Source organism: Siniperca chuatsi, linkage group LG1 (assembly GCF_020085105.1).
Source record: "Siniperca chuatsi isolate FFG_IHB_CAS linkage group LG1, ASM2008510v1, whole genome shotgun sequence".
Taxonomy (NCBI): Eukaryota; Metazoa; Chordata; class Actinopteri; order Centrarchiformes; family Sinipercidae; genus Siniperca; species Siniperca chuatsi.
Window position 1 is genome coordinate 33,897,327 of NC_058042.1, and position 18,918 is coordinate 33,916,244.

At 42.1% G+C, this 18,918-nt stretch overlaps 1 protein-coding gene across 1 annotated transcript in view; it reads right to left on the reverse strand.

Annotated features, from left to right (window-relative positions):
- LOC122873051 (mucin-5AC-like) overlaps positions 1 to 18,918 on the reverse strand; it is a 57,485-nt gene that overhangs the window by 21,078 nt on the left and 17,489 nt on the right. The window contains exons 22-32 of the mRNA XM_044189361.1: positions 18,438 to 18,548; positions 17,637 to 17,813; positions 16,230 to 16,469; positions 15,586 to 15,742; positions 15,250 to 15,378; positions 14,238 to 14,385; positions 11,561 to 11,604; positions 11,239 to 11,442; positions 9,021 to 11,012; positions 4,576 to 8,367; positions 604 to 2,703 (exon numbers count right to left, since the gene is read on the reverse strand). Of these exons, the coding sequence (XP_044045296.1) occupies positions 604 to 2,703; positions 4,576 to 8,367; positions 9,021 to 11,012; positions 11,239 to 11,442; positions 11,561 to 11,604; positions 14,238 to 14,385; positions 15,250 to 15,378; positions 15,586 to 15,742; positions 16,230 to 16,469; positions 17,637 to 17,813; positions 18,438 to 18,548 (9,094 nt within the window). The remainder of the gene's footprint in view (positions 1 to 603; positions 2,704 to 4,575; positions 8,368 to 9,020; positions 11,013 to 11,238; positions 11,443 to 11,560; positions 11,605 to 14,237; positions 14,386 to 15,249; positions 15,379 to 15,585; positions 15,743 to 16,229; positions 16,470 to 17,636; positions 17,814 to 18,437; positions 18,549 to 18,918) is intronic.

The window sequence follows — 18,918 nt, forward strand, 5'->3', positions numbered from 1 at the left end:
ACAAAAATGGTAGGTAATGGTAAGATAATCATCAAATAATGAGGGACTACTTAATGACTACTCAGTATGATGTATCACTTGAGGGTATACAAAAAGAGTTACTAATGATTAAGTAATTAATATTTAATGAATTGGTGGATTCAGAATTAATCAAGAACGACTCATGAAGAAAGTGTCAGTATGTTGAATCAAAGATATTTACGAACTAATCATTATTACACCTAATGATTCATTGATACAGTATCTCCTAGTCTGTTCTCTAGTAACTCATTAGCTACTATATAGTCTTAATTATCTACTATATGTTCAGGAACTATTTATTTATAATAATTTATAATAATTTATAACAACTCACTAATTATCAGGTCATTCCTGATTTGTTCTTCACTCCATCCTTAGTAAATACTCACAATTTTGTGTTACCAACTAAAGTTATTAATAATAATCATTTCATTTTAGACGTTTAAAGGAGAAAAAATAGTGATCTGAAAGAGCAAAAAAAGAGAAGAAAGAAAGAAAACGGATCCCTGCACCTTCTGTAATGAGACCCCTTAATAAAAGAAAAAAGAGTAATGTGAAAATGTAAAACGAAGAATCACCTACCAGGACGATAAGAAGTTCCATTGACATTGCAGACACATGTTGTAGTTGTGGTAAACAGTGAGAATGTAGAAACAACTGTGGTTCTGGATGGTCCGATAGTAGTTGCACCTGTTGTGTAATAAGTTGTGCTGCCTGGAAGTGTCTGTGTTATCGGGCTAATAGAAGTTGTTCTTTTGCCTGTTGTTCCTGTCATTAAAGTTGAAGCCACAATAGTTGTTGTGTTCAAAACAGAAGGTTTTGTAATTACAGTTGTTGTTTGTGGCTTTCCTGTGATTTCACCAGCTGTTGTTTCTTGTTTCTTTGTTGTCTCAACCGTTACTGTTACTGGTGCTTCTGATGTGGTTGTTTCTATAGGTTTGGCTGTGGTTCCCTCAGTTGTTGTTGACGGTACTTCAGTAGTTGTGGTACCAACAAAAGGTGTTGATGTTACAGCGGTTGTTTCTTGGCTTGTTGTTGTGACACCTGGAACTGAGGTCGTAGTTTCAACAACCGCTGTGGTAGAGATTGTAACTGGGCCAGTGGTGACTTTAGGAGGTTTTGTTGTCTCAACCGTTACTGTTGGTGCTTCTGATGTGGTTGTTTCTATAGGTTTGGCTGTGGTTCCCTCAGTTGTTGTTGACGGTACTTCAGTAGTTGTGGTACCAACAAAAGGTGTTGATGTTACAGCGGTTGTTTCTTGGCTTGTTGTTGTGACACCTGGAACTGAGGTCGTAGTTTCAACAACCGCTGTGGTAGAGATTGTAACTGGGCCAGTGGTGACTTTAGGAGGTTTTGTTGTCTCAACCGTTACTGTTGGTGCTTCTGATGTGGTTATTTCTATAGGTTTGGCTGTGGTTCCCTCAGTTGTTGTTGACGGTACTTCAGTAGTTGTGGTACCAACAAAAGGTGTTGATGTTACAGCGGTTGTTTCTTGGCTTGTTGTTGTGACACCTGGAACTGAGGTCGTAGTTTCAACAACCGCTGTGGTAGAGATTGTAACTGGGCCAGTGGTGACTTTAGGAGGTTTTGTTGTCTCAACCGTTACTGTTGGTGCTTCTGATGTGGTTGTTTCTATAGGTTTGGCTGTGGTTCCCTCAGTTGTTGTTGACGGTACTTCAGTAGTTGTGGTACCAACAAAAGGTGTTGATGTTACAGCGGTTGTTTCTTGGCTTGTTGTTGTGACACCTGGAACTGAGGTCGTAGTTTCAACAACCGCTGTGGTAGAGATTGTAACTGGGCCAGTGGTGACTTTAGGAGGTTTTGTTGTCTCAACCGTTACTGTTGGTGCTTCTGATGTGGTTGTTTCTATAGGTTTGGCTGTGGTTCCCTCAGTTGTTGTTGACGGTACTTCAGTAGTTGTGGTACCAACAAAAGGTGTTGATGTTACAGCGGTTGTTTCTTGGCTGGTTGTTGTGACACCTGGAACTGAGGTCGTAGTTTCAACAACCGCTGTGGTAGAGATTGTAACTGGGCCAGTGGTGACTTTAGGAGGTTTTGTTGTCTCAACCGTTACTGTTGGTGCTTCTGATGTGGTTGTTTCTATAGGTTTGGCTGTGGTTCCCTCAGTTGTTGTTGACGGTACTTCAGTAGTTGTGGTACCAACAAAAGGTGTTGATGTTACAGCGGTTGTTTCTTGGCTTGTTGTTGTGACACCTGGAACTGAGGTCGTAGTTTCAACAACCGCTGTGGTAGAGATTGTAACTGGGCCAGTGGTGATTTTAGGAGGTTTTGTTGTCTCAACCGTTACTGTTGGTGCTTCTGATGTGGTTGTTTCTATAGGTTTGGCTGTGGTTCCCTCAGTTGTTGTTGACGGCACTTCAGTAGTTGTGGTACCAACAAAAGGTGTTGATGTTACAGCGGTTGTTTCTTGGCTTGTTGTTGTGACACCTGGAACTGAGGTCGTAGTTTCAACAACCGCTGTGGTAGAGATTGTAACTGGGCCAGTGGTGACTTTAGGAGGTTTTGTTGTCTCAACCGTTACTGTTGGTGCTTCTGATGTGGTTGTTTCTATAGGTTTGGCTGTGGTTCCCTCAGTTGTTGTTGACGGTACTTCAGTAGTTGTGGTACCAACAAAAGGTGTTGATGTTACAGCGGTTGTTTCTTGGCTTGTTGTTGTGACACCTGGAACTGAGGTCGTAGTTTCAACAACCACTGTGGTAGAGATTGTAACTGGGCCAGTGGTGACTTTAGGAGGTTTTGTTGTCTCAACCGTTACTGTTGGTGCTTCTGATGTGGTTGTTTCTATAGGTTTGGCTGTGGTTCCTCAGTTGTTGTTGACGGTACTTCAGTAGTTGTGGTACCAACAAAAGGTGTTGATGTTACAGCGGTTGTTTCTTGGCTGGTTGTTGTGACACCTGGAACTGAGGTTGTAGTTTCAACAACCGCTGTGGTAGAGATTGTAACTGGGCCAGTGGTGACTTTAGGAGGTTTTGTTGTCTCAACCGTTACTGTTGGTGCTTCTGATGTGGTTGTTTCTATAGGTTTAGCTGTGGTTCCCTCAGTTGTTGTTGACGGTACTTCAGTAGTTGTGGTACCAACAAAAGGTGTTGATGTTACAGCGGTTGTTTCTTGGCTTGTTGTTGTGACACCTGGAACTGAGGTCGTAGTTTCAACAACCGCTGTGGTAGAGATTGTAACTGGGCCAGTGGTGACTTTAGGAGGTTTTGTTGTCTCAACCGTTACTGTTGGTGCTTCTGATGTGGTTGTTTCTATAGGTTTGGCTGTGGTTCCCTCAGTTGTTGTTGACGGTACTTCAGTAGTTGTGGTACCAACAAAAGGTGTTGATGTTACAGCGGTTGTTTCTTGGCTTGTTGTTGTGACACCTGGAACTGAGGTCGTAGTTTCAACAACCGCTGTGGTAGAGATTGTAACTGGGCCAGTGGTGACTTTAGGAGGTTTTGTTGTCTCAACCGTTACTGTTGGTGCTTCTGATGTGGTTGTTTCTATAGGTTTGGCTGTGGTTCCCCTCAGTTGTTGTTGACGGTACTTCAGTAGTTGTGGTACCAACAAAAGGTGTTGATGTTACAGCGGTTGTTTCTTGGCTTGTTGTTGTGACACCTGGAACTGAGGTCGTAGTTTCAACAACCGCTGTGGTAGAGATTGTAACTGGGCCAGTGGTGAATTTAGGAGGTTTTGTTGTCTCAACCGTTACTGTTGGTGCTTCTGATGTGGTTGTTTCTATAGGTTTGGCTGTGGTTCCCTCAGTTGTTGTTGACGGTACTTCAGTAGTTGTGTAACCAACAAAAGGTGTTGATGTTACAGCGGTTGTTTCTTGGCTGGTTGTTGTGACACCTGGAACTGAGGTCGTAGTTTCAACAACCGCTGTGGTAGAGATTGTAACTGGGCCAGTGGTGACTTTAGGAGGTTTTGTTGTCTCAACCGTTACTGTTGGTGCTTCTGATGTGGTTGTTTCTATAGGTTTGGCTGTGGTTCCCTCAGTTGTTGTTGACGGTACTTCAGTAGTTGTGGTACCAACAAAAGGTGTTGATGTTACAGCGGTTGTTTCTTGGCTTGTTGTTGTGACACCTGGAACTGAGGTCGTAGTTTCAACAACCACTGTGGTAGATATTGTAACTGGGCCAGTGGTGATTTTAGGAGGTTTTGTTGTCTCAACCGTTACTGTTGGTGCTTCTGATGTGGTTGTTTCTATAGGTTTGGCTGTGGTTCCCTCAGTTGTTGTTGACGGTACTTCAGTAGTTGTGGTACCAACAAAAGGTGTTGATGTTACAGCGGTTGTTTCTTGGCTGGTTGTTGTGACACCTGGAACTGAGGTCGTAGTTTCAACAACCGCTGTGGTAGAGATTGTAACTGGACCAGTGATGATTTTAGGAGGTTTTGTTGTCTCAACCGTTACTGTTGGTGCTTCTGATGTGGTTGTTTCTATAGGTTTGGCTGTGGTTCCCTCAGTTGTTGTTGACGGTACTTCAGTAGTTGTGGTACCAACAAAAGGTGTTGACGTTACAGAGGTTGTTTCTTGGCTTGTTGTTGTGACACCTGGAACTGAGGTCGTAGTTTCAACAACCGCTGTGGTAGAGATTGTAACTGGGCCAGTGGTGAATTTAGGAGGTTTTGTTGTCTCAACCGTTACTGTTGGTGCTTCTGATGTGGTTGTTTCTATAGGTTTGGCTGTGGTTCCCTCAGTTGTTGTTGACGGTACTTCAGTAGTTGTGGTACCAACAAAAGGTGTTGATGTTACAGCGGTTGTTTCTTGGCTGGTTGTTGTGACACCTGGAACTGAGGTCGTAGTTTCAACAACCGCTGTGGTAGAGATTGTAACTGGGCCAGTGGTGACTTTAGGAGGTTTTGTTGTCTCAACCGTTACTGTTGGTGCTTCTGATGTGGTTGTTTCTATAGGTTTGGCTGTGGTTCCCTCAGTTGTTGTTGACGGTACTTCAGTAGTTGTGGTACCAACAAAAGGTGTTGATGTTACAGCGGTTGTTTCTTGGCTTGTTGTTGTGACACCTGGAACTGAGGTCGTAGTTTCAACAACCGCTGTGGTAGAGATTGTAACTGGGCCAGTGGTGAATTTAGGAGGTTTTGTTGTCTCAACCGTTACTGTTGGTGCTTCTGATGTGGTTGTTTCTATAGGTTTGGCTGTGGTTCCCTCAGTTGTTGTTGACGGTACTTCAGTAGTTGTGGTACCAACAAAAGGTGTTGATGTTACAGCGGTTGTTTCTTGGCTGGTTGTTGTGACACCTGGAACTGAGGTCGTAGTTTCAACAACCGCTGTGGTAGAGATTGTAACTGGGCCAGTGGTGACTTTAGGAGGTTTTGTTGTCTCAACCGTTACTGTTGGTGCTTCTGATGTGGTTGTTTCTATAGGTTTGGCTGTGGTTCCCTCAGTTGTTGTTGACGGTACTTCAGTAGTTGTGGTACCAACAAAAGGTGTTGATGTTACAGTGGTTGTTTCTTGGCTTGTTGTTGTGACACCTGGAACTGAGGTCGTAGTTTCAACAACCGCTGTGGTAGAGATTGTAACTGGGCCAGTGGTGACTTTAGGAGGTTTTATTGTCTCAACCGTTACTGTTGGTGCTTCTGATGTGGTTGTTTCTATAGGTTTGGCTGTGGTTCCCTCAGTTGTTGTTGACGGTACTTCAGTAGTTGTGGTACCAACAAAAGGTGTTGATGTTACAGCGGTTGTTTCTTGGCTGGTTGTTGTGACACCTGGAACTGAGGTCGTAGTTTCAACAACCGCTGTGGTAGAGATTGTAACTGGACCAGTGATGATTTTAGGAGGTTTTGTTGTCTCAACCGTTACTGTTGGTGCTTCTGATGTGGTTGTTTCTATAGGTTTGGCTGTGGTTCCCTCAGTTGTTGTTGACGGTACTTCAGTAGTTGTGGTACCAACAAAAGGTGTTGATGTTACAGCGGTTGTTTCTTGGCTTGTTGTTGTGACACCTGGAACTGAGGTCGTAGTTTCAACAACCGCTGTGGTAGAGATTGTAACTGGGCCAGTGGTGACTTTAGGTGGTTTTGTTGTCTCAACCGTTACTGTTGGTGCTTCTGATGTGGTTGTTTCTATAGGTTTGGCTGTGGTTCCCTCAGTTGTTGTTGACGGTACTTCAGTAGTTGTGGTACCAACAAAAGGTGTTGATGTTACAGCGGTTGTTTCTTGGCTGGTTGTTGTGACACCTGGAACTGAGGTCGTAGTTTCAACAACCGCTGTGGTAGAGATTGTAACTGGGCCAGTGGTGACTTTAGGAGGTTTTGTTGTCTCAACCGTTACTGTTGGTGCTTCTGATGTGGTTGTTTCTATAGGTTTGGCTGTGGTTCCCTCAGTTGTTGTTGACGGTACTTCAGTAGTTGTGGTACCAACAAAAGGTGTTGATGTTACAGCGGTTGTTTCTTGGCTTGTTGTTGTGACACCTGGAACTGAGGTCGTAGTTTCAACAACCGCTGTGGTAGAGATTGTAACTGGGCCAGTGGTGACTTTAGGAGGTTTTGTAGTCTCAACCGTTACTGTTGGTGCTTCTGATGTGGTTGTTTCTATAGGTTTGGCTGTGGTTCCCTTAGTTGTTGTTGACGGTACTTCAGTAGTTGTGGTACCAACAAAAGGTGTTGACGTTACAGCGGTTGTTTCTTGGCTTGTTGTTGTGACACCTGGAACTGAGGTCGTAGTTTCAACAACCGCTGTGGTAGAGATTGTAACTGGGCCAGTGGTGACTTTAGGAGGTTTTGTTGTCTCAACCGTTACTGTTGGTGCTTCTGATGTGGTTGTTTCTATAGGTTTGGCTGTGGTTCCCTCAGTTGTTGTTGACGGTACTTCAGTAGTTGTGGTACCAACAAAAGGTGTTGACGTTACAGCGGTTGTTTCTTGGCTTGTTGTTGTGACACCTGGAACTGAGGTCGTAGTTTCAACAACCGCTGTGGTAGAGATTGTAACTGGGCCAGTGGTGACTTTAGGAGGTTTTGTTGTCTCAACCGTTACTGTTGGTGCTTCTGATGTGGTTGTTTCTATAGGTTTGGCTGTGGTTCCCTCAGTTGTTGTTGACGGTACTTCAGTAGTTGTGGTACCAACAAAAGGTGTTGACGTTACAGCGGTTGTTTCTTGGCTTGTTGTTGTGACACCTGGAACTGAGGTCGTAGTTTCAACAACCGCTGTGGTAGAGATTGTAACTGGGCCAGTGGTGACTTTAGGAGGTTTTGTTGTCTCAACCGTTACTGTTGGTGCTTCTGATGTGGTTGTTTCTATAGGTTTGGCTGTGGTTCCCTCAGTTGTTGTTGACGGTACTTCAGTAGTTGTGGTACCAACAAAAGGTGTTGATGTTACAGCGGTTGTTTCTTGGCTTGTTGTTGTGACACCTGGAACTGAGGTCGTAGTTTCAACAACCGCTGTGGTAGAGATTGTAACTGGGCCAGTGGTGACTTTAGGTGGTTTTGTTGTCTCAACCGTTACTGTTGGTGCTTCTGATGTGGTTGTTTCTATAGGTTTGGCTGTGGTTCCCTCAGTTGTTGTTGACGGTACTTCAGTAGTTGTGGTACCAACAAAAGGTGTTGATGTTACAGCGGTTGTTACTTGGCTGGTTGTTGTGACACCTGGAACTGAGGTCGTAGTTTCAACAACCGCTGTGGTAGAGATTGTAACTGGGCCAGTGGTGACTTTAGGAGGTTTTGTTGTCTCAACCGTTACTGTTGGTGCTTCTGATGTGGTTGTTTCTATAGGTTTGGCTGTGGTTCCCTCAGTTGTTGTTGACGGTACTTCAGTAGTTGTGGTACCAACAAAAGGTGTTGATGTTACAGCGGTTGTTTCTTGGCTTGTTGTTGTGACACCTGGAACTGAGGTCGAAGTTTCAACAACCGCTGTGGTAGAGATTGTAACTGGGCCAGTGGTGAATTTAGGAGGTTTTGTTGTCTCAACCGTTACTGTTGGTGCTTCTGATGTGGTTGTTTCTATAGGTTTGGCTGTGGTTCCCTCAGTTGTTGTTGACGGTACTTCAGTAGTTGTGGTACCAACAAAAGGTGTTGATGTTACAGCGGTTGTTTCTTGGTTGGTTGTTGTGACACCTGGAACTGAGGTCGTAGTTTCAACAACCGCTGTGGTAGAGATTGTAACTGGGCCAGTGGTGACTTTAGGAGGTTTTGTTGTCTCAACCGTTACTGTTGGTGCTTCTGATGTGGTTGTTTCTATAGGTTTGGCTGTGGTTCCCTCAGTTGTTGTTGACGGTACTTCAGTAGTTGTGGTACCAACAAAAGGTGTTGATGTTACAGCGGTTGTTTCTTGGCTTGTTGTTGTGACACCTGGAACTGAGGTCGTAGTTTCAACAACCGCTGTGGTAGAGATTGTAACTGGGCCAGTGGTGACTTTAGGAGGTTTTGTTGTCTCAACCGTTACTGTTGGTGCTTCTGATGTGGTTGTTTCTATAGGTTTGGCTGTGGTTCCCTCAGTTGTTGTTGACGGTACTTCAGTAGTTGTGGTACCAACAAAAGGTGTTGATGTTACAGCGGTTGTTTCTTGGCTTGTTGTTGTGACACCTGGAACTGAGGTCGTAGTTTCAAAAACCGCTGTGGTAGAGATTGTAACTGGGCCAGTGGTGACTTTAGGAGGTTTTGTTGTCTCAACCGTTACTGTTGGTGCTTCTGATGTGGTTGTTTCTATAGGTTTGGCTGTGGTTCCCTCAGTTGTTGTTGACGGTACTTCAGTAGTTGTGGTACCAACAAAAGGTGTTGATGTTACAGCGGTTGTTTCTTGGCTGGTTGTTGTGACACCTGGAACTGAGGTCGTAGTTTCAACAACCGCTGTGGTAGAGATTGTAACTGGACCAGTGATGATTTTAGGAGGTTTTGTTGTCTCAACCGTTACTGTTGGTGCTTCTGATGTGGTTGTTTCTATAGGTTTGGCTGTGGTTCCTCAGTTGTTGTTGACGGTACTTCAGTAGTTGTGGTACCAACAAAAGGTGTTGATGTTACAGCGGTTGTTTCTTGGCTTGTTGTTGTGACACCTGGAACTGAGGTCGTAGTTTCAACAACCGCTGTGGTAGAGATTGTAACTGGGCCAGTGGTGACTTTAGGTGGTTTTGTTGTCTCAACCGTTACTGTTGGTGCTTCTGATGTGGTTGTTTCTATAGGTTTGGCTGTGGTTCCCTCAGTTGTTGTTGACGGTACTTCAGTAGTTGTGGTACCAACAAAAGGTGTTGATGTTACAGCGGTTGTTTCTTGGCTGGTTGTTGTGACACCTGGAACTGAGGTCGTAGTTTCAACAACCGCTGTGGTAGATATTGTAACTGGGCCAGTGGTGACTTTAGGAGGTTTTGTTGTCTCAACCGTTACTGTTGGTGCTTCTGATGTGGTTGTTTCTATAGGTTTGGCTGTGGTTCCCTCAGTTGTTGTTGACGGTACTTCAGTAGTTGTGGTACCAACAAAAGGTGTTGATGTTACAGCGGTTGTTTCTTGGCTTGTTGTTGTGACACCTGGAACTGAGGTCGTAGTTTCAATAACAGCTGTGGTAGAGAGTGTAACTGGGCCAGTGGTGACTTTAGGAGGTTTTGTTGTCTCAACCGTTACTGTTGGTGCTTCTGATGTGGTTGTTTCTATAGGTTTGGCTGTGGTTCCCTCAGTTGTTGTTGACGGTACTTCAGTAGTTGTGGTACCAACAAAAGGTGTTGATGTTACAGCGGTTGTTTCTTGGCTGGTTGTTGTGACACCTGGAACTGAGGTCGTAGTTTCAACAACCGCTGTGGTAGAAATTGTAACTGGGCCAGTGGTGACTTTAGGAGGTTTTGTTGTCTCAACCGTTACTGTTGGTGCTTCTGATGTGGTTGTTTCTATAGGTTTGGCTGTGGTTCCCTCAGTTGTTGTTGACGGTACTTCAGTAGTTGTGGTACCAACAAAAGGTGTTGATGTTACAGCGGTTGTTTCTTGGCTTGTTGTTGTGACACCTGGAACTGAGGTCGTAGTTTCAACAACCGCTGTGGTAGAGATTGTAACTGGACCAGTGGTGATTTTAGGAGGTTTTGTTGTCTCAACCGTTACTGTTGGTGCTTCTGATGTGGTTGTTTCTATAGGTTTGGCTGTGGTTCCCTCAGTTGTTGTTGACGGTACTTCAGTAGTTGTGGTACCAACAAAAGGTGTTGATGTTACAGCGGTTGTTTCTTGGCTGGTTGTTGTGACACCTGGAACTGAGGTCGTAGTTTCAACAACCGCTGTGGTAGAGATTGTAACTGGACCAGTGGTGATTTTAGGAGGTTTTGTTGTCTCAACCGTTACTGTTGGTGCTTCTGATGTGGTTGTTTCTATAGGTTTGGCTGTGGTTCCCTCAGTTGTTGTTGACGGTACTTCAGTAGTTGTGGTACCAACAAAAGGTGTTGATGTTACAGCGGTTGTTTCTTGGCTTGTTGTTGTGACACCTGGAACTGAGGTCGTAGTTTCAACAACCGCTGTGGTAGAGATTGTAACTGGGCCAGTGGTGATTTTAGGAGATTTTGTTGTCTCAACCGTTACTGTTGGTGCTTCTGATGTGGTTGTTTCTATAGGTTTGGCTGTGGTTCCCTCAGTTGTTGTTGACGGTACTTCAGTAGTTGTGGTGCCAACAAAAGGTGTTGATGTTACAGCGGTTGTTTCTTGGCTTGTTGTTGTGACACCTGGAACTGAGGTCGTAGTTTCAACAACCGCTGTGGTAGAGATTGTAACTGGGCCAGTGGTGACTTTAGGAGGTTTTGTTGTCTCAACCGTTACTGTTGGTGCTTCTGATGTGGTTGTTTCTATAGGTTTGGCTGTGGTTCCCTCAGTTGTTGTTGACGGTACTTCAGTAGTTGTGGTACCAACAAAAGGTGTTGATGTTACAGCGGTTGTTTCTTGGCTTGTTGTTGTGACACCTGGAACTGAGGTCGTAGTTTCAACAACCGCTGTGGTAGAGATTGTAACTGGGCCAGTGGTGACTTTAGGAGGTTTTGTTGTCTCAACCGTTACTGTTGGTGCTTCTGATGTGGTTGTTTCTACAAGTTTTAGTGACATAGTTACAACAACTGTGATAAATTCAGACATTCCGTGATAAATGAAAAATTTTTTCAACATACAAATTTAACACAGATTTACTCACTACTTAAGAATTTCATGGTTTTGTACATCGTTTTTTTGGCATAATATATTTAATTGTCGTTTTCACCAGTTAATTTGAACTTGAAAGCAAGATCAATGGTTTTGCTGTGTAGATTTTCATACCTAAAGTTGTTATTCCAACTGTGCTGAATGTAAAGGGTGTTGTTGTAGGTCCAGGGGTGGTGGTCGTTAAGCATGTGTACATGTTCCTTGTCACTGTTCCATTGGCCCCACACTTCGCTGTGATGCAGTTCCCAAGCCCATCTGTGGTGTCGTAGATGGTTTCCCCATATTCGTAGTTTTTTCCATTAATGTAGCATGTACAAGCTGCAGATTGAGAGTGTCATCTATTCCATTTTCTTTTATATACATTATATTTGTATATATATATATATATATATATAATGAATAAATAAATACACTATCAGCACATATGTATACTTACAGTTCACATTGTAGCTGCACTTTATTTCAGAGTCTATACAGGAGCTATGAAATAAAAGGAAATTTTGGTCATGTCATTTCCCTCTTGCATTTTTTTTTTAAAATTGTTTTGAGATGCACAAAATAAAATTTGAATGGTTTTCAAATAAAAAAATACCATACCATAACATTTCTTAATTACCATCTCTGTATTTAGTCCAAATATAACAGACGTTTTTCATGCTATGAACAACCATAATTATACAGCCCGTTCTATACAATCTGTGTACAAATAACACAACTTTACACTTTCAAAGTGCATGCAGTGCATAAGCCAAAGTCTAATTTTGCGGGCAGGTGATAGACCTGTCATGTCATAGAAAAATAAAAGTCAGGTGACATATTATAAAGAGCGAAAAAGCCCATATGAGGAGGTGGTTGGAGTGGATAGATGGGTCAAACAAATACAGGACTAGAGAACAAACATCCTGAAGAAACAAGATCCCTCTGTTAATTCCTCCTCTGCTGATTACCATGCAATTATTGGGTACAGCTGGAGAAATCGGTGGTAAAGCTGAAAATGAGGGAGTGAAAGACCCCCATCAACTTTAAAAGGCTGCAGAGTAGTAAAATGTATTATAGAATGTTTTTTCTACCATAGATATTTACCAAGTAATTAATTCCAGTAATCAATAGGAGCAGGTAGCGGAATCATCATACTCATGAAATTAATTTGTGGTTATACTGTACATTAATTTTGATTGCTTCAGTTCTGGTCTGCAATGAATTGGGCATATTTGCCCTCCTGGACAAGTCTTGCACAATTTCTTTGAATATCTTCCAATAATTGTTTTTAACTATGTTATGCATGGAAGTTAGCATATTTATCCACAAATAATTCAAATGAATTTTTATTAGAATGAGTACGGGAACACAAGTCTGTTTTGCATTATTGTTAAAAGGATAATTCCGGTTTATTTCAACTTCGCCTATTTCCAATGTTCTATGGGTCATGCTAATTTTGCACTTGCCACCTACATTATAGAGATGTGGGGAAAGAGTAACGCATCGTAATGCAGATTTTGCAGGGAGCTGATGGAAGTGTTAAACCATTCATAGAGACCATAGCAGAGGGATTCAAATACATAATAGTAACCATATTAAGATAATTTCTCCCTAAACCAAATTGATCTGAAACTAACCATAAAAAATCCCATCAAATCCTGTCAAACACCTTTTCACCATCAAGCAGTACAAAACCATTGCCTCTACAACACTTAATTTTGGAAGATCAAGGGAATTCAAAAACAGTTTACACCTATCCATTTGGAAGTTGTTAGCAGATGTATATACATTTTGAAAATATTATTAATTTCTACTGGGTCAGAGACTAGACTTTTTAAGGGTAATTATACATATGCGTTCTATTTCCATATTGTTACAACCTAAGGGGAAGAAGCTTTTTTGCCTGCTTCCATTGAAATAGTATTTCTTTTTAACTCTGAATGATACATTAAATCATTTAGCTCTGCTCTAGTTACGAAAAGATTATTTTTAATCAAAGCACTGTATTTCTTTTTAAGACATTTTTGCTTGAGAGTATTCATTCTAAGCCTGGCTTTGTTTAAATGGGAGGCAAAAGAAGTGAAATTTGTAATAAAGCCCTTAACAGCCATCCAAACAAACAATGTTTAACGCTAGTTAAACTCACATGTTTATGATCTTAGTGCAATATCCATAACTAGCGCGCTCACCCCGACCCTACAGTCCATATTGGGATCATAGGAATAGAGTTTTTAGTGCAATGATGCTATTATGAGGCTATTACTCAAATGAAATGACCCACTGTCTTCCTCTCATAATTAAAAGTGTCCAGCCAGCAAAAGTGTTATCGGCCGCAGTGTTGTTGGTCAACCATTGTCTGAAATCCTCTGCCATCTTGCAAATGATTGCTGTTTGCCGGTGTACCATTGGACCACAGATTCCTCTGTATGCTGCTGTGAACCTTCCTTTTTTGTGCTATATGGGTGTTGTAGTTGGCCAAATTTTACCAGCCAAAAGTTGTTGTGCCTTTTGCGATATTCCAAGCCCTCCGTTTTTTCTTTTAGCTTATCCATCTCCAATGTACACAGTCCATCTGGCCAACCAAATCTCAAATGGTTGATGTATGGGCAGTCATGTCCTTTTGAAATGAGATAATGGCTTCTTGCACACCCATCATGGCCATTTTCACTACGTTAGCTGCAGTCATCTCCAGACATTTTTTGCTGCTGGGCTAGGGCCTGCAAAATGTTAGCTTCTGCTGCTGTTTTTAAATGCTGAAGGCAAGTTGTTTCTTGTTCACCGACATTCTTACACTTCAATCGCAAAGTTAGAAAGAAAAACAAAAATAAAACCTGATTAAAGATTACTACAAGGAGCACAGGAGCTTAGAATTCTCCAGCTGCTTGTGTGTCACATATTCAGGTTTTCATCCATGCATTGCATACTGGAATGATTCATTAGTCAGTGGCTATTTCATTGGTCTGTCAATATGCCCTATGCTGATTAGTCAAAGTAAGGCTACAATCACTCAAAAAAAATGTATATTTTCTACTCACTTATTTTACGTCACCAGCGTGAGTGTCCAAATGTGGAATACACTGCCTAATGTGTGCTAAGCCCTTAGTGTGAAGATGACTCCTCTGTATGGGACATACCAAGTGTAACAGTTGTTCGATGGAACCTTATCTTCGATGTTGTAATGTGTGCCTTTGTCATCATAGCAGCCACATTGGTCCCAGGAGACACACTTCATGGTGTCTTCATCAAAGTAGGGCTGTATTGGAGGACACTGTGGATAGCAGCCTGCAACACCATTATAACATTTTGATTAACCTCAGTAGAAATACTAGTATAGCAAAATGGTAAAGTACTACATTTATATAGCACTTTTATTCAGAGCGTTTTACAATTTGCCTCTCCTTTGCCCATTCACACACACACACTCACATACCAATGGCCTCAAGCTGCCATTTGGGATTCAGCCCAAGGTCACTTATGTGGACAGGACGAGCTGGGGATTGAACCACCAACCCTGTGATCAGTGGACAACTGGCAGGATTTCAGAGAAACAGTTCCCAATCTTAGGATTCCAAAACCATGTTTTGTTTGAAGCAATAATTGCCAAGTGTAATTGTCCTCCACAGCTCATTTGTCTACAGACTGGAAGATACCATTAAATGGTGTTTACTGGTCTGTATGTAGGTTCACATGCATGTTCACCTATCATAGTAGTTTTGCTTCAGGCTCTCTGTTTATCCTTCCAACACACAAATAAGCCTCAGTTCAAAATAGAAAATGACGGAGAAAGGGCGAGAGAGAGAGAGAGAGAGAGAGAGACAGATGGAGAAAAGACAGGAATCTGATTTATAGCACTAATGCAGCAAATTTGAATGAGGTCTCTGTCTTTGCATTTTTTCTGTTTGCTATATGGGTGAGCCTCACATTGACCAGAATGGGTTTATTTTAAATGTTTTTCCACTGGGCGTGGATATGTCTAAATATGCCTAAATACTGGATCAAATGCACATTTAATCAACACTCACTTTTATGTCTGAACAGATGAAAGGTCAATCAGTCATTTTACCTGAGTTGCACTTAAAGCCTGGCTTTAAAATACAGATTCCACTAGTCAAGAAGATGACATGCCAAAAGATCTGTTTAATGTACCTTCTAGGGCAGTGATGAGGTTGGAACAGTTTCCTGATGGATTCCTGCATGTCTTCATGCAGTCAGCTCCACAAGGCTTGTAGTGCCACTCACAGCCACCAGGGGAGTTATAGTAGTCACAGAAAATAGCTGCAAGAGACAAAATAAATACTTCTTAGGTTGTTACAAAAATCAGGGTGTTACTTAATATGACAAGTACATTTTAATCTTTTGGCTAAAGATAATAAATCCTCAGTACAACAATACAATACAATACAACTTTATTAATCCCATTAGGGGCAATTTGTTCAATTCCTGTAGCTCAGATTTTCCTGGTGTGATGGTGACCAAACTTACGGCACAGCTTTGGAGTTCTCCATTTAACACAGGCCCCAGCTTCATTACAAGCTTTGGCATAGGCAGCCACAGCAGTGCAGAGACACTCACAGTCCCCACCGGTGTCACAAGCACAAGAGTCTCTCACGCAAGAATCAAAGTATGGACCAGGGTCAACCTTGAACACACAATAATGTACTCTTTAACAGAGTAATAAAGGTTGAGGGTAAAAGGGTAAAAATGTTGTCCTGTGCTAGTAGTAGTAGTACCAGCAGTGGCATTGGTAGCAATAGTAGTAATCACACAGGCTGTACTATTTTTAGTGCTAATAGTTGAAATATTGGGGTGATGGTGGTGCTAGAAGCCAGGGGTTGCCAAAATTAAAAGGAATCCCTTACTGGGGACTGTGAATATCCAGTCCAAATATTTGACAGTCTGGTAAGTAGTTTTCAAGATATCTTGCTCTGGACTAATGTTTTGATTGTATAGATGCAGACCACCCAACTGTTCAACACACAAGGTAATGAGCGGTTAGTGTCAAAAATGAAGAGAAACAATAACTTTTATATAATTTTCCAAATACCATGGCAATTAGTGATAATGTGTGTTTATTTATACATTTATGTGTGTATCCATGTGAGTATGTTTGCTATCACCATAGTTACCTGTGAATGACAGCTCTGGAAGGTTACACTGATGATGATGCTGCACTGTTTCTGGGACCAGGCTGCCCGATAGCGGTTGGAGGTACAAGGATCAGTGATTAGTTGGGCGTTTGGGCAGCTGGATGAAACCTTCCAACTGTTACCAAATTCTAGAACATCTGCCACTGTCTCCTGGGAGCGTGTGGTGAAGTCATTATAACTGTTGCTGTCGTAGTTTCCACACAGACCACAGACTTGACCCTGAGAAGGATGAACCCAATGACAGAATTTACTGCTATATGATATGATTGATACAGAGTAAAGCACCACTTTGTTGTCACTGAAATATACTTCATCCCTCAAGCGTAGGTTTGGCATTTTCATTTGATGCCTTTACGGTTTATAAAGTACTAATACTTTTATATGTAATATTTACCAAACCAATGAGCCCTATGTCACATTCAACTTGGTGCTGTTCTTTAGAAGTGGCACATTATTGCAGCATAACATAAAATAGATTTTTAAGCCACATTTCCATGACAAATGTAACTTATGGTAATTAAAGCTGAACTGATCAATTTTCTCTAGATTCCAGGAAAACATCCAAACAACCACCATCATGGTCCTGACTTGTAAAATTGTTACGGTCAATGTGTTAGCGTTTTGTCTCCACTAGCTCCTGAGGAAATCCTGTTCTTAAGCTAGATGCAATGTTCACTAGCTAGTCACTAACTTTTTCTGGGTTGATGAGAGCAGCTGACATACTATACATGTGTGGTTCCATAAAACAAAGCAATAAGCTAAAAGAGACTAAAAAGCTCAGTAGGGTTGCTGAGTTGTGTGATAATTCTTTTGCTGTGTTCAGACTACTGCCGACAAAGCTACAAAAGCGTGGCCAGCTACATTGTCGCAGAGTCGCTGCTCAAGCGCTTGTTGACATTGAGGTTTTTCTTCCAGTTTTTAGACGGAAGAACAGAACAGGAATTGTAGGGAGAGAGAAGGGGACCGGAAATGGTGAAACAAAAACATGATTGGTTAACACTTCACCACGTCATTGGAGTGCTGAAAAAAGGTCTGGCCAGCTCAACTTTGATTTGTAGCGCGTCACGCCCGGGCAGTGTCGGACTGTGTTGGGCAGCTGTTTGTAGCTTCATGTCGTCATGTTGCTCTGTCGGCGGTAGTCTGAACACAGCATTTGTGATTTCAGCACTATGAGTGACCCCTTTTTCATTGCATTGAGTCATTTTACTCAGTCAACATGTTAATCAAAATTATTGATTTGTGGTACAAAATGTCCTGATGTGTCTGTGAACATTCTCAAGGTGTATTATGGCTATAAGCCAGACTGAAATGAACCTGGCTTAACCAATAACTATGCTTTGTGAAAAAGCCACTTGTCAATCAAAACATGCAGACTTGGTTGTTTACCTGGAACTGCGGGCTGAGTTTAATGAAAAGACTGGTCTTCTGGTCCCACATGAGCACAAGTCCCGGCTTGATCATCACCACCAGGTAACTACCCATCTTGTGTACCTGAGCAGGGAACACCTGGCTGCTGCCCTTTACCACCTGGAAGTTCTCATCTTTAAGTTGGAATTCATTATCCTGTGGGTATCAACATTAAATAAACATGCATTTTATAACTGCACCAGTTAAGTGAGGTAGAACAAGTAATCACTTGCTTTCATACAAGTTTTTTCCCATTCAGTTTTCACCAGAAAAGTTATATGCTATTTTGTGAAAAACTCCCTGATTGTTGGAAAGAAACTGCCTCCCTCCTCACAAACGAACAAAAACAAGTTGACTGCATGGCAATATGAAGGCCATATTTCGCTGGCGGTGTCACTGAATGTGAATGTTCGCACAGGCTGCAGTCTCCTGCATGTCCAGGATATGTTTACTAAATTGTGGTCATCGGCATCATAGCACGACCATGGGATGAAATTCTGTTATTATTGGTTTTAGACTGAACCTTATGCCTGCAATTATGGTAGCAAAAGTTAAGTTAGGTTTCAGCTTAGTTTGACTCTATTTTGCTTGTCCCCCCCATTCGATTAATCATTTTAATATTGCCAACTTATCAAAGGCATTATAATGCTTATCAATCACAAATGAATAATAGGTCCCAGCCTTAGTGATTATCATCTGAGCCATAATCCTAGCCCAAGCTTACTTTGTTAACATCAATATTAGTTTGATATTCATGTGGAGTTACAGTGTTTTGTTTACCCCCAGGAAGATCTTGATGGTCTTGGAGCAGGTGGTTCCTGTGGTTCCACATGGAACATTCTCAGTGATAATTCTGAAGCTTCCATTGCTCTGACCAGTGCCACAGTAGTCCTGAATAAGGCACAGACAGAGGATGCAATTACTGGACACCATTGTATAAGTTATAATCCTTACGTTATCATGAAATCAAACCCCTTTCTTGATACAATTACTGGTAAGCATTCTGCAATAGCCATTCAATGTATTTACATTCAGCAAATACCTCTCTATATAGTTGTTTTTATTGGTAGGGGAGAGTCTGCCATTTCTGCGCTGGATTCAGATTGACTATCTAAGCATGAGGGCCTCACAGGAATTGATGCAGCATGTCATTGATATCTGCCTCACTATTTACTGTTCACTCTCGTACAGCCGTATCAGAGGTGTATTAAGTTACTGCTAATGCTAACGCATCATTTTCTACTGATGCTGCTTCACATTA